At 47.8% G+C, this 24,143-nt stretch overlaps 5 protein-coding genes across 5 annotated transcripts; 4 read left to right on the top strand and 1 right to left on the bottom strand.

Moving 5' to 3' along the window:
* Positions 1-2,372: 2,372 nt before the first annotated feature.
* Positions 2,373-2,877, top strand: PG994_015207 (uncharacterized protein; the record flags this gene model as incomplete). The annotated part of the gene is made up of 2 exons (XM_066866614.1): positions 2,373-2,439; positions 2,531-2,877. The coding sequence occupies 2 exons, from the start codon at positions 2,373-2,375 to the stop codon at positions 2,875-2,877; spliced, it is 414 nt and encodes a 137-aa protein (XP_066707528.1).
* A 135-nt stretch (positions 2,878-3,012) lies between these two features.
* On the top strand, positions 3,013-3,602 carry PG994_015208 (uncharacterized protein; the record flags this gene model as incomplete). The annotated part of the gene is made up of 2 exons (XM_066866615.1): positions 3,013-3,302; positions 3,455-3,602. The coding sequence occupies 2 exons, from the start codon at positions 3,013-3,015 to the stop codon at positions 3,600-3,602; spliced, it is 438 nt and encodes a 145-aa protein (XP_066707529.1).
* Positions 3,603-4,686: 1,084 nt separating this feature from the next.
* On the top strand, positions 4,687-6,112 carry PG994_015209 (uncharacterized protein; the record flags this gene model as incomplete). Its single annotated transcript, XM_066866616.1, has 3 exons — positions 4,687-4,732; positions 5,326-5,535; positions 5,604-6,112. 3 exons carry the CDS (start codon positions 4,687-4,689, stop codon positions 6,110-6,112), a joined length of 765 nt encoding a protein of 254 aa, XP_066707530.1.
* A 12,609-nt stretch (positions 6,113-18,721) lies between these two features.
* PG994_015210 (ferric/cupric reductase transmembrane component 2) lies at positions 18,722-19,552 on the top strand (the record flags this gene model as incomplete). The annotated part of the gene is made up of 3 exons (XM_066866617.1): positions 18,722-18,821; positions 18,883-19,410; positions 19,458-19,552. 3 exons carry the CDS (start codon positions 18,722-18,724, stop codon positions 19,550-19,552), a joined length of 723 nt encoding a protein of 240 aa, XP_066707531.1.
* Positions 19,553-20,377: 825 nt separating this feature from the next.
* PG994_015211 (uncharacterized protein) lies at positions 20,378-21,200 on the bottom strand (the record flags this gene model as incomplete). The annotated part of the gene is made up of 3 exons (XM_066866618.1): positions 20,611-21,200; positions 20,463-20,559; positions 20,378-20,394 (listed from the first exon to the last, which is right to left on the bottom strand). Exons 1-3 carry the CDS (start codon positions 21,115-21,117, stop codon positions 20,378-20,380), a joined length of 621 nt encoding a protein of 206 aa, XP_066707532.1. The 5' UTR covers positions 21,118-21,200.
* Positions 21,201-24,143: the final 2,943 nt, after the last annotated feature.

Raw genomic sequence — 24,143 nt, forward strand, 5'->3', positions numbered from 1 at the left:
TAGCAGCTTTAATAGATAGTAATCTTTCGACCTTGCGAAACTAGTATTGCTTTTTTTTTTCTTAACGAGGCGGATAGTTAGAAAGCTAGGGGGAGTATCGTATTACGGAGATAAAGACTTCTTAATAAGACTAGTTAAAATCTGGATTAAACGGAACCTCGCGAAAGTCTTCCTTCTTTAAACTCGATATAATATTTATTAAAATAACGCTAGATTTAATATATCGCTTTATAAAACGATTATCCCTTTTTAAGCCTTATTAATATTATTAATTTAAATATTTCTAAGTTAATATTGAAATATTTTATGTTTTCGTAAAATATTTTAATATTAAGAATTATTATATTAAGGTTAAAAATAACGAACTCGATCCTTTTATAACGGTTTATATTATAAATTAGAAGATATAGAACTCGTAAACGTATTAACTTCTTAATAAGTTCTCGGTCTTTTTAATTTATAAAAGGAGCGAGTAATTAAACGTGTTTAATTATTTATATATCCGTAACTAACCCGATATTTTTTTTTCTAACGTTATCTTCTCTTAAACTTTAAAGGTCCGTTTTAAATACCGTTCTATCGCTTCTCTACCGCGTAAAGCTAAATACTTCTCTATATTTCTAAGCTCTAACCCATTTCTAAAGCCGGGGAAACGCTTAGTTAAACGATCTAGTTATACGATAAGCTCCGGGATATCTAGTAGGCGTTTTAACGCTTTCTATTTATATAGCGACAGCCTGCCGGTCTACTCGCTTTCTAATCCCGTATCGCCTTAAATCTGGTATTGGCGTATCTTCTAATAGACGTATCCATCCGGACGATATGTCTCGAAGTGGTATCGTTTAGTATGCGGCCGGAGAAGGAGAAAGGGATCGGTACCCTCGGGAATATAATATAACCTCGCCGTCTACCAAGTCTCTAGTCCAGACGTTCTTATAGCCGCCTCGAGACGCTACCTTCTATAAATATATTCAATCTTTCGAGATAATCGGATTTGTCGGAAAGGCGGGCGAGTCCGTGCTAGGTCTTCTAACGGGATAGTAAAAGAAGCTAGAACTTTATTTAGTTCACTCGGCCACAACTTGATATCGATATAATTAATATTTATTTCTGGTTTATAGTAACGTTAGAAAACCGACTATAGTTTATTAATCGTATTTTCGTCCTTATTACGGTATAGATTAACCGAGAGATTTACGATCTAGATCTGGCTTATACTTATTAAAAACTCGTACATTTTTGTATAGGTAACACGCCTCTATCCGTAGCTCAACAAACACTATTTATAAGAGCTCCTTTTACGGAAAGATTTAAGATGCGGAAACTAAAAATCGAGCGACGGATAGCTAGATCGCGAAATATGATAATAAATCTGTTATAAATAGCTAGATGGTTAGGTCTACGGTTAACACGTTTAAAATAACTAATAAGAACGGTTTAAAATAAAAGGCCTTTTAAAGATCGGTCTTATCCCTATAAGTATTGTGATAGTAGTAAACTACGTGTAAGAAATAATAACGAAAGAAATTGGACTGCTCCTAATATAAGTAGTTCGAAAAAGCATCCGAAACGTATTTTATAACCATATAAATAACGTAGAAGAAATATGAGGTAGAGATAATTGTATTAATGAATTAAGTCTAAAGATTATTTTGATTCCTCTGGAGGAAGGCTTATTAATGTCGGGGTTTTTGGGCTTAGTAGATATGTAGCTTATACTAATTTAAGCAGGTATCTTTAAATAACACGTTTTAAATACATTTATTAAGTATTTAGAGCTTTCGGCTTATATTTTTAATAGTTTAGCTAATTAAGCCTGCGAATACTTATACATCTGGAATTAATAACTAGCTGCCACTCGATACTTCTCGGAGTCAGCTCTTAGAGTAGTTTCGATTGAATGAGAAGGGAGAAGAAACGGTGGCAGGTTATTGTTTCTATACTATAGGGGGAACTTTAAAAAAAGATTTCGTGGGGAGAATACCCGTTAGTATAAAGGGGGAAAGTCTTATCACGTGGAGCAGCGTGCTGTGACATTATGTTTATTAGGATTTCTAGTGAGTACAGAAATGTATAGTAATAGGAATAAGGTAATATTAATAAGATATAAGGGCTCTTTAAGTACTTATAGAAGAGTAGGTTTTGAGATACTCTTTATATTAAACGTAGAATTAGGCTGGTATTCTTAGCGAGTCGATGCTCTCGACCAGGTTTTCCCTGTCGTTTGTTATATTGTACCTCTTGGCCGAACTCGCCGATAGAAGCGAGCTGGGAAGTTCTAAGTACTATTACCGACCGGGTTGATCGAAATTATAATAGGAATATTCGTCGATGTGGAATGGCCGCCGCATCCGGCGGTTTCCTCCTTCGGAATGGCGGCCGCTGTTTGCCTCAGGCCGCCAATCTTCTTCTGGCGTTTTTGCCGTGGGGGCCAACAAGGTACGTACCCTTTTCTGCCGGATTTATATTCTGCGCCCACCCCACCTTCATAGCTACTTTCCTCGCGCTCTCTTTTGAATGACCCCCATAGCCGGCGGCCTGGTTCAATCGCTCAGGCCGGATCACCCGCCGCAACGAACTTTGTCTAGCGAAACTTTGGTCTTGCCCTTCGGCCACCTTTGCATAGCATTCACTGTCGAACTGGCCCGGGCTAGTCGAAGCTACAATCTAGCCCTCCGTGCTCAGCGACTCGTGCTCAGCGACCATATCGTCCACGGCGAGCGTCGCAATTCCTCACGACCGTCGCTCCCGACGCCGGCGAGCCCTGTCCTGCTGCCACCGACACACCGGCGAGGCCGCTGCGCCTCCATTGCTATTTCCAATGACGGCCCCTACGTTTCGCTCGCTCCTGGTCATCAGGCCATGGCCTCCATCTAATGAGGAAATCCGCTGCAACCTCGACCTGGCATAGGGACCTGCCGTGTGACATGCAGGATCCTGGCACGACACAGCGTAGGCTACATTACTACCTGCGATCGGCGTTGAGGCGGTCATTCGTAGCGAGGACGCTTAATGAAGGGTGGCAATCCGGTTGGCGCTAGCCTTGATTCTAAGCCAGGTCGCATCTCCTCGCGCTGGTCAATGGTGGCGAGGCTCTCCCTACCTCAGCATACTTCGAGGAGCGATAGCGGCTTAGCCGTCGCATCCGGCACGACTGTTGGTTCCATGCCCTTGCCGGCATGGTCCACAGGTTTAGGCCAGCTAGGTTCTGGCCACACTCCTACAGATGGCGCCCTGCTGGGCCCGCCGTCCACTTCAAGTCGACCTTATGAAAACGGCAACGATCAGAGTGCCGCGCCAGGGTGAGCCATGTCTTTGCCCCTACTTCGCCACCTTCGAAAAGGGGCGTATTCCACGATTGTTTCGTGACAATGCCGATCTCACGCCATTACAACGCCCCTTTGCACGCATGAAGGTCAACGCGTACCGTTCTTGGCATGCTTCAAAACTACAGGAAGTCAATTCGATTGGGATTTTCAGAGGAAGTTGCTCCCCAGGATGGGTCAACTGGACTCCAGGGTGAGACCGGCGTTGGACCAATCGCGGGGCCGCCGACCATTGTTGCCCCTTGCGAGACTGACGCAGCTGTTGGCCCCGGGTAACGCCAGCAGGGGGAATCGATACGAGCGGTGACAGAGGCAATGTAAAGCGACCGCGCTTCAAGGCTTCGTCCGGGATTGCCACATTTACCAGGAGAATGCGTGGCGATGACACAGATGCTGTTGCCGTAAAGGGGCTACTCCTGATGCCCGTTCTCTGCGTTTGTCCTCTCGTACTCCAAACCGCCCCATGTTTCGGTGAGTCCAGGCAGCGACGCTCCACACTACCAGGGTTGGAATGATGCCGTGCGCAGAGGCAGCTGCTGCCCCTGAAGACTCAATGAGGTCAGAGTGGCAAATGCGTGGCCATTCATGCCGGGGGCTCGATGAAGGTGACGAGACTGCCTTGGGATGGTACTTGATGTATTCAGGGGTTCGGGGTAGCCTAGTCTCGTATCCCATCCAAGCAGCCATCGAGCCTGGAGGACTCTTGTGAACGCAGGGTGAGGGATGCGCAATGCGTGGCGTCATGAAAGCCCATCATACTTTTCCCAAACCCTCATCCGCCCCCGAAGGGAGACGCCTGGAAGGTCTAGCGAGGGTATGAGGGTTACCACAGATTGCACCAACCATGATACGTCCTGAGGGACGTCCAGCTATGCCCCAGCATCATTCACACCGCCCCCCGCTTTGCCTCTTACTGTATCTCAGAAGCTCCCACCCGTAATTGGAAGGCAGTTCGAGTACATTGCTCTACAGCGACCAATCACGGGAACACCGGCAACATTGGCGTGGCATGTTTAGGCAGAGTTCAGTCGTGCCTCGAGTCAGCCCAGCAGTATCTTGCCGGTATATGCGTAACAACGTTTCATTCGCATCACGAGCGGAACAGAGCCGGTAATCGGACATGCAGGAGCAACGCTGCCTAGTTTCAAAGTAGTTGGCAACGCCAGGGGTCACGCTTCTGTCATTAGGTCTCTGAAGACGCTGCTGCGTGATCGGGCGTAGCTGCTTCTTTCAGCCTAATCCTGCTTGTGGCGGGCGACTGTGTGGTATTAAAGTGGCCAGGCATTTCTGATTATCGCCGATGCCTGAATCTAGATGACCGCTCATCGATCCAAGCAAATGATTCTAGTGTCAAGCCAGTATGGGAGTCAAGACCACAACGTTCCCACGCACGAAAGAGGCAATGGGTAAGATTGCTATTTACCAATTAGGAAATAGAGGTAGGGGGCTCGTCCAGGACAGAAATCTCTGCCAATTATGCCATTGGCGGGACTAGTTGTCGCATTAGTGTTCGAATGCGTCACCAATATCAAAGTCTGCCTGTTGAGGCTTGGTCCTACCAGTTCGGCTCCTAATGGGGCAATTTCTTATCTGGACAATTCAGAGCATGACCGTATACTGTGAGCTCGTGGCTATATAAGTCATTCTCTCTATGCTCATTTCTCTCGATAATGGTATTTCATTCCACAGAGTCATCGACCATTTTGACGAACACACCACTCTTCAGAATCAATCCCTTTATCATGTCGCTACAATTCGAATATGTTGATGTGGCAACCCAGCTCGAGAAAAAAGCTAAACGTAAAGCAAAGCGTCAAGAACTTGCGAAACATTCAGCCACCAGTAAACCAGGAATCTTGCGTGCCGACCCAGATACTACAAGCGAGCAAAAAAGAGCTTCGATGACAACAGTCAGATCGGCTGACGTGGATGGCACGTATTATGCTCGTGGACTATAAACCTTCGGAATCTATGAGAGTCGACTAACTCGATAGCCTAGAACATCCACTCCGTGAGGCCAACCCTCCACAACAAAGCCATCCCCCATCATACGGTGAAGAGCTTAGGGCTCTTGGTGAGCAGGATCCGGACAAGGAAACTACAGGTATTCCAACGGACCAGCCAGGCATCGCTTCGACTTCTCCCGTGGAACCTGCCCCGAAGGATACGTCCATTGCCTTGTCCCACAATGGCCGCAAGTCGCTCCGGGGTTGTTTCACAACCTTCTATCATCGACTTCGAGCTTTGGTGTGCAGGCACATGCCAATCCTGCAATAGCCGGCTCAAGTGGAAACAATCGAACCCAAATCAATACTCCCAATGCCGATAGGGACGAACTTCCGACTGAATGGGAACTTGAATCCATTCTTCAAAAGCGAGTCATTGAAGGTGTGCTTTACTCATTGGTCTCCTGGAAGCCCACCTTGTTGCCTGAGCGCGTTATCCATCCAGACTTGATCAACGCTTGGAATAACTATAGGGACTTGAACATCAGCCCTCAAATCGTTCTCAAAGAACGGTCAGGGCAGTGGAAAGGCCTTGCTGTTGGAGAAGAGACTATCCAGGGAACAAAGCACTATTTGATTTCCTGGGAGCCCACTCTCCAACACCCTGACGATATGGACAACATGGTTGAGTTGGAGGAAGCCTTTAAGGCAAAGTTCCGCAATAAGGGGCGTGGTCACTCCCATATGCAGAAATCACAGTGTACCAACGCTGTTCACAAAAGAGGATGGGGTCGTCCGCGTAAGGCCCCCAAACTGCATAGCGGTTGGCGCCCTGAGTAGTTGGAATTCCAGTGGAACTCGACTTGCGTAACGGAGATTAGCAGCGCTGGCATGATAAGCTTATTTTACACCTTAGATTTGCTCGATTTTGCTCAGGTTACATCTAATATATGAGTTGCTTTTATGATCGTTGTTCATCCAGTCGTTCAGGGTAGTACCCAAACAAGAGAAGGTATCTGCTGTTAATCGCAATGGAGGCCATCTTTGTCGCAGGCCGCAATCACCTTAGCTCTCCCCTGACAGGTACGTACCTTTTTCTGCCGGTTTTATTTTTATGCCGACCTTATGCATGATGTGGGGCAGATTCACAAAGCCTTGACTCCGAATCCCCACGAAGCCCCCTTTTTCGACAATCGCCAAACGGCCAAGGGAACCTGTCAATTCACTCTGCCACGACGAGCAACACGGCTTCGTCCTCGTACACCGCATTCCCCTTGTGATACCTCTTGAGCTGTGTGCGGCTATTGATTAGTCAATTTCTGTTAGCGATTGATCACTAGGTTCAAGTCATCTAGGTTCAGGCCATCCTCTGATGATGACCTCCGCCATAAAAGTCCCAGGACCCGAGGACTGGAGCAATTGCATCTTCGGCGATCCCCTCATGATCAAAGCTTTTAGCCGGAACCCGTCGGATGATTTCCTGTGCGGATTCCGGGGCCAGTACTCAACTACTTCCACCACCGAGAAGCTCAGCGACATACAAGTAACGGCCACGTCATTACCTACCACTCCCATGAACACACCCGGATCTACATCGCCGCCTATGGTGACAAAAGTACCGCGAGCCCAGCCGTCTGTCCCTCACTTCAATAGTGCAGATAGGAGCAATAATAGATCAGTTTACACAGTGCATCGAGTCAGTGTATTATTATGACAGGCTCATGGGATTTTCTACTTCTCGCGCCCTCGGAACAATTGTTCCGCGCTACGTTAGTAGGATGGTCAATCTCACGCCATACTGTTGCGCCTCCGCAAAGTCCGAGTTATATATATATCATGCCCGCAATGTATTAACGCTGTCGCAAATCAGTCCGACTGCATCATACAGAGGATATTAGACTTGCGGCTAGGTTAGCTGGGCCACGGCGAATTCATCATAGTTACGCTTGAGCTAATCCTTGCTGCCGTCCGGATCTTCCTCGCAGTTCCCGCCAAAGGAGCCCAACGGTAGCCGTTCATCCGTTTACGTGTTACATAGGTCTTAATAGGAAATTGATGTGTCTATGCGCTTTATGCGCTTCTAGATTGTAGCAAGGGAATATATATTGGAATACTGCTGTCCTGGCATGGGCCGACGAGGCAGTCCCTTTGGCCGATGAAAGCACTGACAATACGGATGACGCCATGGACGGCCACGGTAAAGATGCCCGGCCTAAATAGGCGAGCTCTCATTGGATGAGTACCAACAAGCCAAGGGCACTGAATGGCCAAATTTGGATGAGCTGCGGCTGGGTGCGCCGTTAAAGGAAGACAAAACCTTTGAATTACTCAAAAGCTTTGTCGATTATTATAGATGTAGTTAAAGAAGTTTCTATTTATAAATTAACGATATTATTTTTAATATTAATAAAGATATATTCTATTAACATCGGGCTTGAACTTGGGCTTTGATAATGAGCCATGATGCTTCTTGGAGGACGATGAACGTCAGTTCGCAAAACCACAGCATTGAGCAGTCTTGATGAAGAAAAAGGGTGGAAGAGTTTGACCATGCCCATAGATATTGGGCAATACGCATCGCTATCACGATTCAGAATTGTTTAGAATCCTGTGCTTTCTAGTTTATTTGTGTTACGGTTACCCGTATCTTGGTTAGCAGTTAAGACTCCACGGTCCGACAACCATGTCAGAACCTTCTGGGATCCCATAATCGTTTAAGTAATGTTGAACGAGCAAGGTACAAAAGAGAACAACGTAGGGGGTATGGCTGCGAGGTCACAGCCAAAGACCCTTCAGGTACTGATATAAACGCAAGGCACTGGTTAGTGGCTGCCCAATGACCATAGACGTCGGCCAGCTTCTACAAGGTGCAATGTCTCATCTCGAATCTTGAGAGCAGCCTTTTTAATTCCATGCGAGTCTCTCATTAGCGACTTTTGTTCAGCTAAATCCTATTTGGGTATAAGGTGTTCTAGGAGAGGTGGCGGTGTACCGTAACACACTTTATACTGAGAGATGGTATTTTATGCGGGCATGTCCGAGGCTGGCTCTATATCAGATTAGGGTTGCAAAAAACCTAGGAAGTCTAACACAGGTTGAGGAGTCCATATTACCGGATGAGGAAGCTTTCCCACCTTGGAATTTCCTCTTATAGCCGAACCAGGGCCAAGGTAATGGTAGCAGAACTATTTACGAGCTTCGCCACTACGTACTCCGACTAGATGAAGCCCACTCATGCTCATGAGACCAAGGAATATCGATCTTTTAGACCTTCGTGTAAATTGGTGCCTCAACTAAACTGAAATCCTACGCTCAAGGCGTAGCTAGGTCGATACCAAAGTCAAAGAACAGGGAGAAGAGCACATAGAATGCAATCGGGCGCAGCTGTAAGACGCATTGGGAAAGACATACCCGTTAGGGGATATCGTCCTGAAAAGGAAATATAGATGGTTGCAAAATGGCCTGGTGGTGCTAACTGACGATCTCGACTACGTCTGGAAATTACCCGTTCAGTAAATCAGAACAATTGAAAGTATTTGAACGTCAGTCAAGCAGCCCAAATATTCCCATGCATGCCTGCGGTCATGAGGCTCCCTCGCTGTCACCATTCACTGTTCTTTCCTGTGCTGAATGACCAGCAATGGTAGCACCACTATAAAGCCCTTGAAGATTATGACCTGGTAGTCTATAGGATTCCCAAACATATGTAGCTTGGAGGCTGTGTCTGAGAAACATAGTTTTGTGGCAGAATGGAATTGATTTAATTTGCTCAGTCGGTGGCTCAGGCAGCTCAGGCAGCTCTGTTGCGAGCTCAGGTAGTTCCCTTACAAGTTCAGGCAGCTCAGTCATGGGCCCAGTCATATTATCCGGATCCAAAACATGATCCCGATCTCGCAATAGCTGATTGTCAAGGGGATCAATAGCATGTTCTGGACTGGGATGCGACTCTCCATATTCCATATTTGTTGGCAAGCCGCAGAATTGGCATTTTCTTTCCTTTCACCGGCATAACTGGTAGGGGCGCAAAACGTAGCCACATAGCACCTAAAATAGCCACGCACCGAAGCACATATTAATCACCCTTGAAGCGAAACTGGAGTTGAGTGCAGCATTGGACCCCTGCGCACCGTAATGTCTGAAAAGCATATCCTCCCAAGTGCTGTTTTGAAGTAGCCTTTCGATTCGCCGTGGTCCAGTATCATCCAGCCAACTGCTTCTATTTATGCTCTATATACCTGGTACCGGAATCAATCTCAATTGGGCTGCACAACGCCAAGGCGCTGAATCGAACTGGGCCAGAAATAATTCTCGCCAAAATGGGTTCTGTTCCAGAACAACAGCGGACCAGCCCAGGACATCTATATCTGACTGCCACTTGGACGCACGTCCGATCTAGCGTAGCGCCAGAAACGATGCAGTCCCGACCACCATCATGCCCATATATAAAATGAGCTTCACTACACCCGTTGAGGCAAAACAGTTGGACGCGTCTGCTTCGACACTTGAGGTCGTCATCTGTACTGTATCTGATGCGTTCCCTCGGCGTCAGATGGGCTGCCTCTGCTTCTGTAGCTTTGGAGCAGAACGAAAAGCCGTTTGAACGCACACCAGAACTGGCTCCTGAGTATGCGAGACTGTTTCCGGTTCTAAGTCACGATACCGCCGATCAAATCATGCAAGCACCTGCACTGGCCCAGGAGCATGGAGTCAGTAGGGCGTTGAAACAAAGTTGGTCCCTGCCCCATTCGATCCCGTTTCTGCTGGATAAAAGATCAGCGCATCGAATTCAGAACTCACGCTACAGTGGTTCATTACAATGTTGTAGAAAGCCCGGAACTGGCGGCGGCTGTAGATCAGCTGGTTGCCTACGAGGCCAGGCTAATTGATCTATAGTATGTGTGCACTGTACAGTATGGACTGTACGTCCAAAGAAGCGAACATTAATTATTTTAACACGATAGCAAGGCCGGATGTAGGTCGGCCCATAAAATACGTCTCCAGTAGGCCGGGCTTTGTTGCCTCTAAAGTACGCTATTATACTGTAGGAGGTGTAGGGCAACCTTCGCGTGCTGGACTCGGTCGCACCTTCAAGAGGAGGAACAGACGTGTCGCCTAGCCGGTTTGAGAAGTACACCTATTTCCGGTGCCCGTAGGGGTTTGGGCGCATAAATGCCTTTTTGGGTGAAGTGGGCCGCCATAGCATCTGAACCTGTCCTGCACTTTTTGGCGCAGAATGCGAACGCCGATATGCAGCGCTCTCCAGCGGCGACTAGCCTAAAACTTGCATGTATTGTGGCGCCGAAGAACTCCCTATACCGTAGCCAGAATGGATGGTTAGACCAATGACAAGAGAGCTGCCTTTGCCATCGCGCGAAGCGCCGACTCTGATGGAATCTTAACACGGAGATGAACATTCCTGCCAATCGTCCGTTTACAAACATTCTGTTGGAACAGCTGGAACTGAAGCTGTTCATATTGTTCCAAAAGGGCTGCCACGTGCCTGCGCGCACGAACCCCTTTTCTGTTTCATGAAGAGGGGCATACGATGCCCCTCGCAGCTAGCATTAGAGATAGATATGAACAACAAGAATACAGCAGTATAACCCCCCGATTAAAACCGGAACCCAACCCGTACGTACGTACACAAAGCCCATTCAACACATTCATTTGGGTTGCGCTACTTTTAGCATCAAGACGATCTTGCGTTCAATGCGATTACAGTAGCCTTAACACATGGCTTTGATAGCAGTCAGCATCAAACTTACCTTTAAGTATGTACAGTTGGAAAGTTTAGAAAAGCTCCTCCAACGAATTCATTCCTCTATAAGCAACTAGATACTGTAGGTATGTAACGAAATTGGCTTCCTCTTCGATGGGAGCTAAAACGAGTTCTCCGCCCAGACCACTTCCGTTTTAGGAAGTTGCACGATGCGGATTTTTGGCCTACCAACTGTTTGCTGTTGTAGTCACCCATACGTAGAAACACTCAGAAGGTGCAGGCGATGCCCGTCAGCTCTCCTATGTGTTGACCAAGGGCAGAGAAAATCGATGCGCCGAGCCAAAAGCGGCAGCCCCTCATCGTTGAGCGAATCGTACTGTATTAATGCGGATCAACCTCATCCATTTCTGGGACAACGCACTAGGTCAGACAGTGCCAAACTTGCCAATGTCGTATCGAAGCAAGTTTGGCGGCGGTAGCCAGATCCATAGTTAGATCGAACAAATGAGTCACAGGAAAGTCCAAAAGCAGCAAACAGCCAGGAATGGAAGAAGTCAAGAACTGCATCATCCAGTATTGAACCGGTACATAATGAAACACAACTGACGACGCTTGTTTCCATTATTCGACAGTCGCATAGAGGGCAGTTAGATATGGACAAGTGGGTGTACAGAATTGGATGGGTGACTACAAAGATGGACTAAAGACTGCACTGTGCACTTTCCTAAAACAGAAGTGGTCTGAGCGGAGAACTCGTTTTGGCTGCCATCGAAGAGGAAGCCAATTTCGTTACATACAGTATTTTGATTGTATTATTATGAATAGGTCAGCATTTTCCGTCCACAGCAAGCCGGGTTTACGCGCCCTCAAAATCTGATGTTAGAAGTATATAGATCATGGCTATAAACACAGGCAAGTTCCCAATATTCCAGGGAGTATTCGAATGGCCTTGTTAGCAAGGAGAAGTTTCGAGCTGAAGTCAGCCCAGCTTATTTAAACATTGTCCACAGCGCGATCTGCGAGTAAAATACAACGGCAAGTTGTCCCGAGAGATAGCCCATTACAAAAAGCGCAATGAATGTGCTTTCCCAACGGCGAGATAGTCTTCGCTCGTCTTGGTCAGAAATAATCACGGGTCACCTAGACGGAAATGTGAACAGTTCAATTAAGCTACCAAATAAATTCTATGAGCAGCTATCGTTCCGCCTTTCTCTGCCGGGATGCCAGATTCTAGATGTATCCGGTGGTTTTATTACTATGCTTCCTACATCTGACTTAATCTATCAAGGCCCTGCCTGTCTGTTGTCAGGCTTCAGAAGTAGAAAGCGAAGGCGCTTTGACAGTGTACTCCTCAACAGGCTCCCCTCCTTTTTTTCCACAAGAAAAAGAAATTGTGATCTTCTATCTTAGTAGCATTCGTAAAATCAGAAGTTATGTGTATGTCGATGGAGGCTATGCGTATTGCGACTGCGAAGTCGTCGCGGTTTCCATGTCGAATTGTGATTGTCGATTTTCAAATCCTGATCCACCCACGTCGGAGCCTCTTGAAGGAGAGAGCCGCATTGGCTTGTTGTCGCGCCACAGCAAAGTGTGCCGTTATGGACCCCGACAGCAGTGTCTGGGAAGTGATTAGCTACCGTGGCTAATCTGTTGGAGGAGTAAATTACTTAGGTCAATGAGAGCATCTATAGTCCTATTTTGAAGTAGGTTCGTGCGACAACCACACCCATAAAGGCGTTCGCCAGTGCACGAAGCCTTCGTGTAGCACCTATCGCAGGACCTCACGTAGCTTCCACTGTAAATCGTCAGCAATCTATTCTGAGGCAGAGTGCGGCGGTCACCCACTTATCACTCGGGGCCAGTGTCCCATTCAAATTAACAATACACAGCTGCAGATCTAGGACAGTCCACTTCCAACGGCCTTGCCCATCGCTGCAGTTACCCGCAATGCGCTGACGGTCATCGAGGACTGTAGACCAGGCGCTACAGGCCGCTTCAAAATTCCTTGGGGGGAACAGCTACGAGGCCTGTGCCGTGATCCATGTTCAATTGCTCTGATGGGTATAGTGGTTTGGGCGTCTGTGAAGAAAGCAAAGACAAACAGGTATATTGTCGCGACGAGCATGGTTGTACAATTCGGTCTTAACATGTAAGCGTATGGTAAAACCGTTTGATGGTGCTTGATTTGTAGCAGGTAGACGTATTACCATACATATTCGTCATTACAGCGTTGATGTGTTGCAGTAGACCTAATCCGCTTTATATATCTTATAGTAGTGTCCTGGAGCAGGAGTCAATTAGGCACTTGCCATGAACTAGAATGAGCTGTCCGCCTAGAGGTAAACGGCGACTTTTGTCCGTTGCAGAACGGGCTATTCAAGCAAGCCCAGGGGGGGACATTTACGTACTGCAAAAATCAGGTTCAGCGTCCGTATTCAAATCTGAGATTCCTGGTAACAAAGTGGTGCGGGGTACCTGTAGAACGCGTAGCGAACATTTTTGGTCACTAGCTGAACCTACGTTCTTTGATAGTTTCCGTTCTGGACCGATTTTCGAGGTAGCTGCTGACACCGTGTACCCCGCTATACCCACAGGTACAGGGCCGAATTTTGGCTTTGTTATCTTTTTCTTATGCATGATAACTCGATCATAAGACTATTGAATTACTTCATGCTCGAGGAGAGAAGCTGTCGACAGGTGGTATACTATATGCTCTACCTGGCGCTGCAATCGTTCTTGTAAGCGTCTACAGACAGATCTTTTGACAGAGTTTGGTCTGCGTTACTGTAATAACTCAACGCCGAAAACGACGTTGACCGGATTTGTGGTCAAAACATCTGTTTACAAACCTGGCTGGAACAATTGCAGTGCTAAAGGGAGTCAATATGATTATCGGCCGTGTCTAGCTCTGGCTCTTTTCGAGTATAAATCCATTCAAGAATACATATTGCAATTGATTTATGAATGAAGAAGGGAAAGAGAAGCAAGGCAGAAATTGCCTCTGTACCTGCGAGCATAGCGGCGTACATAGTGTTAACGGAGACGCAGGTTTCGCTAGCGATAGTATCTGCGAAGCAGAGGTAGACTCTGTCGCGGAGGAAAGAGTTCATAGTGGCCACAGTCTGTCCTGACTGGTTGACCGTTGCGTCTTCTCACAATTCTGTGGTTCAAGTAAATGCAATTCTTCCTTTTTGGAGAAATCCATGCACTACATACATGCAACGTGCTTGCTGGTTGGCAGGTAGGATGGTACTGAACAGTTGCTGAAACCATGTCTGCCGATGCAAGTCAACTTCTTGAGCAAAGAACGAACCGCGAGAAGACGTACAGTGCAATACACACGGTTGTATCAAGGATCGGCACTATTTCTCAATCTATCCTCAATATATATATTCGTATCGCAGGAGTAATCTGTTCTGATATATAAGACTTATCACAGGAGCCGGGGCTCAGAGGTTATGTCCCCAATACAGGCACTGAGTTGTGTGCACCACTGTGATTCACATTATAATTCCAACTCCAACTATTGCGATGTTCCTTACTGATATGTTTCTTCGAATCATTGGCTCTTCAGCCGTGCTCTTCTTCCCACTCTTGGCATCCCGCCAGGCACTCCATACAGCAGATCCAGCGCAACTGTCTCGATGGCTTCAATACTGGTGTATGCTCTCATGCATACTTCTAATTGAGTCATGCCTCATTCCAGTCTTAGCTTGCATACCGTTCTACTCAGCCACACGATTCCTCTTCTTGTTGTATCTGGTCAGCACACAGTCTCGAGCTGGTCGACAGCTACACAAGACCATTATACGCCTTTTCACGGCGAACCAAGGACAAGTCGATAACCTGGCGGACGGTTTCAAGAGCGTACTGGAAGGCATAGGAATGAGCCTTCTTAGGAAGGTGATCAACTGGCTGATCACTCTGCGTGGTGTGCGCCGCCCGAATGGGTCACGTTAGTGCCAAGACGGTGTTCGAGGTACTTTTGCGACAGACGCAAACGGGACCATTACAACAGGAGAAAGGGTTTATATCAGGTAGCCCCAGTTTTGCGAAAGTGTATTTTGGAGTTACCGCGGGACATTTCCAAATAGATTACCACTTTGGGAAATCATGAAAATAGACGCATATTATTAACTCAAGGCAAAGTGCTGACCACGCCTTGATCACAAACTCATGCAATCATAACGAGTTTCCCTGAGGCCACATCAAACGGATAAGTGATGGAATTAAGAAGCCAAACCACATAGAATGTTGTCACTGCAAAGAATCATGCAAACTGGTGGAAAAGGTCGACCTCGAAATACTGTAACTAAAGCACGAGTCTGAAACCATGAGGGCCAAATGCCTCAACCGGATCTGTTAGCGGCAATCACCTTTTTGCTGTTAATGGCAGATTGGATAGCCATAAGCCTACGTAATTAGTAGGATTAGAATGGTTTCTCAAGTACAGAGGTCTCCAAGGTAGCTAAATCTGGTAATTGGGATGCCAGGGTCGCGCACTCTACAAAACGTAGAAGAAACTCCAATGTGCCTAGCTGTGCTGTCCTATACTAGCGCCGCTAATAGAGCATCGTATTACGTCCGCAAACGGAAACTTGCACATAAAGTACCGTAAGAGGTATGAGGGATCAATAATGGGTGGGTCAGTGCCCACAACAGAGCCTGCACTTAGATGCTCCCTATTGGGAAGTTGTATTTACAGTACTAGCTGGGATTAGGACAGTGTTAGCGGGCCTATACCGGAGTTCTTTTATCATCCGTCGTTTTTGGAACCTCTCATGGCCAGTATAGGCAGAGAATCGGGCTGGGATCTTTGTTTCCGCTAAATCTGCATCTTGATGTATGGCACACAGTGTATTCTCCATTCTAGGAACGGAAGTGCATATGTACAGTATTACACATAAGTCCAAAGGGACATCTGAGCTTTGGCGTGGTCAAAAGTAGATGTGCCAACCTATACAGCTCTCCATAATTCCCTCGAGAACGGATAACGGAGCTGGATTTAGAACAGAAATTGGGAAGGTGCGGTATGATATATGGAAGACGGCTCCGCGCATAATACTCGATTGTGCGTAATTTGGCAAGCTGCAATAAAATCATTCGACACTATGGTGTTTGTTTCGTACAGAAGGTTGGTGGACCTATGGAAAAGTACAGTAAACCCACCCGCCTGTCCAACAATGGTTACCCTTACAGGAAATACATCGTCCGCTTATAATGAGCATGTTCGAGCCACTTCGTGTGAACACGGTAGGGTAAGCCGGAACCAACGTGCGAAGGCAGAATGGCTGATCCCACTGAGTAGAAACAGGCGGAAAACGACGGCTCGATAATATCACGCAACACCACGCTGCGAAACCTGCTCGGCGCCAGGCATCACATATATCCATACAACCTCTGTCTTGCGAGGCTCGTCGTGTCCTACGGCGTACAAGGGAGACAGTTAGTAAAAAACCGCATGATACCAAGGAGACGTAGTGAGAGTAACAACACAAGTGGAGTGGTGTACACCAAGTCTGGAAGACGAGTACGTCCGACTTGGAAAGTGTTAGAAGGAAACGCTGGAAGGCCATCCAGGAGTTTGAGGCGCAACAGATAGGATGGATCTTCAGCCAAAGGATGCGTGATAAAAATGCAACAGCAAATAGTAACGCGACTAGAGGTAGTGAGGTCTTTGCGCCATCTAGAAACCCATAATACTGTCCCAAAACCATCCAGAACGTTATGGAAAGACTTCATTGGTCTATGTTGGGATTTATCACTCTGAACTTTCTGAAGCCTATCGGGGTTAAGATGTATTTATAGCTATAATTTCACTTCTGGATTACTCTATAATGCCCTCGACTGTTTTTTTTAAGTAGGGCGACGTCCCTTAGGTAGTATACCCCTTCACCCTTCCGGTATTTAAGAGATATATATAGGTCGGGCGTCGTGTTAAGACAAGGTACTACATTTGTCGCTCTGTAAGCTCTTCAAGCATTCTGAAGACTTTGAGTGCCAGAGAGCTCCTCTCTTCCTTGAAGTGCTTAGGCCGTTTAGTAACTCTGAGAGCTGGGTAGACATATCGCTCTGCGCCACCCCAAAATGAATCTCCCGATACTGCTGTATCGTCACCGTCCAACAGTTGTGTGGCAAATGGATTGTTGTGAGAATCTGCCGCATCAGTCGAACAAGTCGGGATAGCAGTATCTGCCGAGCCCGGACTATAACGTGGCTCTGGCCGTCCCAGTAAAGCAGCTGTAGTTGCTTCGATTTCGGAATTGGTAATGGACTCTGCTATTTCTTTTGGAATTATCAATAATGTCTGTCCTTTCTGATATCTTTGTCTCTGACTGCATGACATACCAACATGATTGCCCAGCAATTCCTGGCTCTCCTGATCGCCCAGTTGGGCAGGGCTTGCTCTCATTTGATCTCTATCAGGGGGATTCCTATCAGCGCGTCGATGACGACGTGATTTATTTATGCGTGTTGAAAGGGTTCGTGCACTCGGGGCGTGCGCTGTGGTATCTTCCAAATCGCGGAACTAGGCCAGTCAATACAAAGCGACAGACGGTACAGGAGAGATATTTACAAGCTGATTGAGGTCCGGTACTAGCTGGCCGTCTGGCAAATACATAACGGCCTCGAAAGCTTTGTGTGTCGGGTTCCAATAAATAACCGCGCTCAAGATATCGCAATGTTTGCCTAGTTCTATTACTTTGCTTCTGAGAGACGCGCCCCGCTTTCGGGCTTTGTCCTTTTGCTTCTTGTTGTGTGTTGCGTTCATTGTCGGCTTCTATGCATATTAGGATGTTTTCCGATCGTAACGAGTTGGAGGAGCGACGGTTTCTGGAGGCGAGCACCGGTTAATGAAGGTTTCTCATTGTGCCTAGTTGCGAGAAGAACTTATCGTACTGGCTCCATTGTTGGATTGAACACATTTCATGGACAGATTTGACGTAGCATGCCATAGTTGCCGAAAATAGCCCCAAAAGTCCAGTACCTCCCCATGGGAGCGTTGGAAGCGGCAATTTCAGCCTCTTCACTCCTTGCAGGCCTTAACTGTCGTATCCCATACTGCTGTGTATCCGGCACTCTACATACCGTACTGTACAATATGTCCAACCCTCTTCAGCTCGAGCAAAGCGTCTCGTTTGATTACTGCAGTTCCCACAGACGGGTTTCTAGCCTTGTTATTACAACACCGAGAATATGGTAGAACCTGTGTTAGTCTTTGCCATATTGTGGTGTAGTTCGCTTACTATCTTACTCGTCTTCAGGACACTTGTTCGGTTCAAGCGGGCATTAAGACGTGGTCACCTGTGCATCACGAAGTGGTTAGCTTATAGCTATCTCTGGAAAAGCCATCAGTATATCGATTCCGCCACAGTAGCACGTGTGGCGTTGACCATAACGTACATCGGCCTCAATATCTTCTGCTTGACCTTCCGGGTTGCCTCACTGCCAGCTGCGGCATTACGGGCTGGTGACTTGGCTCTGTTGAACCAATTTCCCCTCATACTCCATTTTACGCCAATCCTTTTTGCTGATTACCGAATTCTGGTCTTACGCATTCACAGCGCTGCTGGATTCATGTGTTTGAGCCATATAATATTGCATGTTCTATCATTTATCGCGGGGCGAGGTGATTTCAACTTCAACGAACACCTATATGCATATTCTGTAAGACCCACCTCCATTTTCTTTTGGTAAATACTGAAACTAGCATAGGCTGCTGTCTCAGCATGTTTCGTAGTCCTGCTTTCTTTACCTTCGCTGCGTATGGTAGCCTACGAGCTTTTCCTCTGGATCCATCGGCTTTTGGCGACTGTCTTTATTGTCGGGGTTTGTTTCCATCTGTTCAACTCGGGAAAGTTGCGATTCAGATATTTCATTGCCTATCTAGGGCTACTGACTGCTTCGGTGCTGGCTCGCCTTTCCATGGCTGTGTACCGGAACGTGAAATGGGGCGAGCCATGCACCCGCGCTATCATTAGTGATGCTCACGGATTCGTTCATATAACCCTCAGTCTGCCACGGCCGTGCGAGATTGATGCTGGTCAATACGTGCTTCTTTGTGTTCCCCGCGTGAGCCTTCTATCCTTCGCTCAGTCGCATCCATTTGTTGTAGCCTCGTGGGCTGAGGTCGGCCAAAACTCGATAGAACTCATCATCCAGCCACGACGTGGTTTCACTGGAAAGCTTCTGCGCCACTGCAGGCGCCAAGGCGGTCAGAGCGTACAAAGGCGAGCATTTATCACCGGTCCTCATGGCACCAACGTTGCAGTCAACGACTATAGAACTGTTCTCCTGGTTGCAAGTGGTCCTGGCGTCATTGCCATGCTACCGTACCTGAGAAAAGTCATCCACGGCTACTACTACAGGAAAGGATGTACTCGACGAGTTCACCTCATATGGATGATCCAACAAATAGGTACGCTCAGTTCGCTTGTGCGAAATCGCAGCACTGACTTTCCCAAGAGCTGGTAGCAGCAGCACAACCTTTCCTGAACGAGTTTCTGGACGACGACACCCTCGGGGAAAGTTACGTGAGTTTTGCCAGAACGCCTGGCTAAGGTCCAAAGACTGATTGGTAGATTCTATCCATATCGATATACCACGAGAATGGGATGATGGAGGTGCCTTGGGGTCACCGCGCCACTCTTTTCCGAGGGTCGCCAGATTTCGAACATCTCCTCAGGCAAGAGTTTGAGGGGCATTTTACCCAAGTCAGGGAAGGAAACAATCTTACACGATCCGAGAGGGTCTTGTCGGAATTCAAACAAGAAACGGGAAATGTGCTTATTTTAGGTAAGGATACCAATATGCTCATGCGTCTGATAGCTGATCTTGGGATAGTTTCGGGCATCCGAAAGCTCAGAGATGATTTAAGACATGCCACCAGGCCGTATGTCGAACATGGTATCAGGATACAAGAGTTAGAATATCAACCAGAGTGAACCATCATGGGGAGCTATGACGCCGTGGGATGTGGGCAACTGTCGGGTCTACTTTAAGGACAACTATATATAAAGCAGTAGAAGGCACGTTGGTCTTCTGCTAAATTGAGCATTCTAAACTGGACAACTTGCTATCTGGTAATTGTATGGCACACTGACTTGCGCTAGACGAATGAGATCTTTCAATGTTTCCTTCGGGCGTTGTCTGGCGAGGAATTGTTGCTACATCAGTTAGTTTTTGTAGATAGAATTTCGATGAACGCTATTACCTGCAGTAACTCCGTACTGGATTTCGCATCTTTCAAAGCTAAATAAAAGCCACTCGCCTCACAGTTCACTGACCAACGTGCATTGCTGGCATGGTGAGATTGGCTGGTTGTGGTCTTATACATCAGTCTGCTCGTGATAGTTCTGGCCAATTGCGCATTTCGCAAGGTTCCTTCAGATACCGATATTCCCTGGGTAGGTTTATGAAGTCCTACGCGGAGTTAGGTACACGTCAACAACTTAGAAGATATTAGCTTACCGATCTTCAAGTCTCCGGCATTGCTCAGCAGAACCAAACTGCAATCCAGATTGATGAAGAAATGCTGCCGCTCCAGGAATGAAAGCCCGCCCAGGACCTGCCATCAGTCAGTTAAGCCCACTTAGACACACCAAACAAGGATCTGTACCATGCTTAGAATCACGCTCAGTTGGTCAACATCAGGATACGCCGGACATCGAATTATACCTTCTAGAGTAACTGCCGTCTCTTCCAGTACAATGTAAAGGATCTCACCCGCAGAGAAAGCTTCTTGGGCCTCGGCTAGGCTTTTGTGGTGAAGGTTTCGATACCAGTGAAGCACTTCAACTATTCGAGAAGCTGGAAACTCCTGGATATGGGCGCTAGTAAATGGTGGCTGCTTTCTAACGCCATATGTGATGAGACCACCGAGCTCCATTTTGAATGACATCTTGTAGTGGTGCAGTGGGGATTCGTATTTCAAGATCAGAGATTCGTCTTGCTTTTTAGGCGTAGCGAATTTTACAGCTTGTAAGCGACGGCTCGGGCGAGCCTTTCGCTTAATAACCCTTGCATTTTTGCCAGTGCCTTGCGGCGCTTTCGAAAGACCAAGTTCTTGTGGTGTCAAATCCGTAATTTGAGTATGGCGCTTGCACGAATCGTCTAGGGGTTCCATGGCAGCAGTGAACAAGCCGTAATATTGGTGTGCGTGATTTAGTCCTCTCACACAGTATTTATGACATCAACAATTCTGGTACTCGTCCTGACGCACAACGCAGAAGGGTTAGAGGCCACAGAAAACGGAGATTTCTTCGTGCCCCAGCCCAAAGATCTGTATTTAAGCAGGACAATAGCAACTAGGTAGCGCCGGGTATCTGTACAGCGCGTAACGGTCGTTTTTGGAGTACAACCGGTGTTGCGACAGAATTTGGACATTGTTTGCTGTGCCGATACTCCGCATTACCTCATTGGCAAGAACCCTTAATTAAAATCCGGACACTGGACCTGGATTTGACAGTAATACAGATACACACAGACAACCTATTAACGCCCGGGCGGCGAAGCCAAAGGGCAACTGACGCTAATCTACGGTACATTTTTGAGTTGCTTCCTTGTCAATTAAAGCCCTGCGTGCCCCGTTTTAGCTGGTCACCATTACCATAGCATCCTATCCTCGGCAGCTGAAGCGGCGCATGCAGTCTGAGGCACGGCCAATAGCACAGTACTGTACAGTAACTCAATACAGCAGTAGTAGCTTCAGGTCGTTCGATATGGGTTTTGGAGAAAGAAAGTCAGCCATGACGAGCTCGAGATGGGCGAGCGTCGTCAGGGGAGCTGCTGATCTGGTTCCAGAACCCTTGTTGGCAAGATGGATCTCGGGCCCAGATTCTCCTCGGTGTGTCTTGAGGAGAAGTCCTTGCGCAGTTCAGGAGGAGTGTGCAGTTGGTCCTAAAATGACGCGAGCTTGCGAACCGGCTCTACGCTAATAACGGTGGGTTCTAGACCTGGCCCGCTGGTTGTCATTGCTACTCTTCCGACTCTGCACTCCAGTAGGCCAACAAGTCTGCAGGCTGTGAGCGCGCGAGGATCTTCGAGCTCTCGGCGGATTCAGTGAAAGGAAAATACCCTGCTGGATGATTGGCTCTGAGGCCACCAGCGATCTAGTCAGAACGGTACAAGCGGAGCGGGGGCAACATCAGGCTTTGGTCCTGTGCACCAGAACAGGTATGGGCTGCATCACAAGCTGTCCGTCCGGCGTCCATTCCGTCTCTCAATGCCACTTGCGCGACCGTTCCCATTTTGCTTCACAGTAAGGGTCAATATTATTCAGGCTGGGAGCAGCCTGTGAGACTCTTCGAGCTTAAGCAGCAAAAAGTCAGTACCATATAATATTACTGGGTAATTCTGGTTTCATTGCGAATAGGTCAAAAATGGTATAATTGGAGATTACGAACAAGGCCTCTTTTGTCATGGTTCTGAATCATCGCAACCCCTAGTGCTCTCGTTTGTCGTGCCTTAGCCAGTTGCATGCCAGCCCTGAACTGGGTTGCTAGCTTGGAATGATTCCATTGAAAGATACCATCATATCGTTTCAAGTCCTGTCCTAGGCATGGTCTGCTTCTATTGAAGTCTACCTTACGACAACAAGCATGAAAAACGAGTATTCCCTAATTTGACTCAATTGCGCACAGGGTAACAAGCCACCTTACCACGGCCAACAACAGCAAAGGAATCGAGACGAGGGCATCATTCGGTTGGATGTCCGCACGCCACAACAGGGTTCGTAACAACTGGACCGAAGCCTCGCATCATTAATACATCATTCCCCAGGCTAGGCCGGCCACAGACGAGAGGTAGCAGGTCATAGCACCCAACGCTCCGACAGAGGCTCGGCATTTTGATGTTTCGGCAGCACGCGGTGCCACCGAAATAGTATGTATGCTTTCCGGGCATCGGGGTACTTCAAAGCTAACGGATATCCTGCCAGATTGGTCCAGACAATGGTCCTAGAGAAGAGCACGGTGATGTACCTGATTTAGGTCCACTCATCCCTCCCACCGAGTCAACCCCCGCGGCGCTGAGTCAGATCATGATGAAGATGAAAATGAAGGGTATACGCAGCATGTATCAAGTGTTGGCTTTAGACACCGCTCAGTCTACTGGTCTCTAGGCAGGCAAGGCCCCCGCGTTCCAGAACATGCTAGGCCAGACAGCAGTGGGTATGCCATAAGAAGGTCTCCGAAAGTATTGGGCGCCATCAACGGGGTAGGTGTGATCCGTCGGAACGGTCCCCAGCCCATCCTTGAAGGGACCGGAGAGAGTGTAGCAGATCCGCAAGTCTACACAGCCAGATTTCAGTCGGGACACTCTGGGGCGAGAAGCTTCACCATAATCAGTGGCAGCTGTCGGACATACCGACCTGGTGCCAATGCTGGCCCGCCAGATCATCCTTCTCAATCGTACGATACCTCTTCACGCTGCAATCCTGGATCTTAGGGTTACTTTGGTGTCTCACGTCAACCTGTGCTGATAGAATTCACAGGGCCTTTGCAGATATATTCAGACACGCGCCGTCTGTTCCCCCGGTCCCCAACCTTCCAGTCACATGCTTGGGTACCCAAGAAGGACTTGACGGTCTGGGTTTCCCGGGTGGTATTAGCAGTCCAGGCAATGTTGGAATGGACCTCTCTGCTATTCTACACCATCTGCTTTTGACCAACCCGAATGCTGTCCATGGTGATGCAGTCCACTCCCTGGAGGCCTTGGATCGTATCATCACAAGTCTTATGGAGGATTATCCCCAGTCGAACGCCGCGCCTCCTGCGTCCACGAGACGATATCCAAGCTACCCAGGAAAAAGCTGGAGGAGGGGATGCTGGGACCTGAAGCTTGATGATGTAGGCCTGGGAGATGAAGTCGCCGTGTTACCGTGTAAGCATTGGTTCCATGACTGGTGTGTAGTGTTGTGGCTCAAGGAGCACAACACCTGCCCGATTTGCAGAGCCTCGATCGAGGGGGAACAGGCAGGCCAGTCTCAGAGAAACGAGGCAGCATCGGGTTCGGAGGCAGGGCGATCTTGGACGCCGCGTTCAAGTGCGAGACGGTATAGGCCGAACTTGCGTCAAAGCCAGTGGGACCTACTGGAGTCCCTAGGCGACTTGCTTCGGATTGCCCGGGGCAGTTCTGATAAACGAAGTGGTT

The sequence above is a fragment of the Apiospora phragmitis genome, assembly GCF_038363925.1.
Source record: "Apiospora phragmitis strain CBS 135458 chromosome Unknown utg000016l:1.0-887042.0:1.0-888152.0, whole genome shotgun sequence".
NCBI lineage: Eukaryota > Fungi > Ascomycota > Sordariomycetes > Amphisphaeriales > Apiosporaceae > Apiospora > Apiospora phragmitis.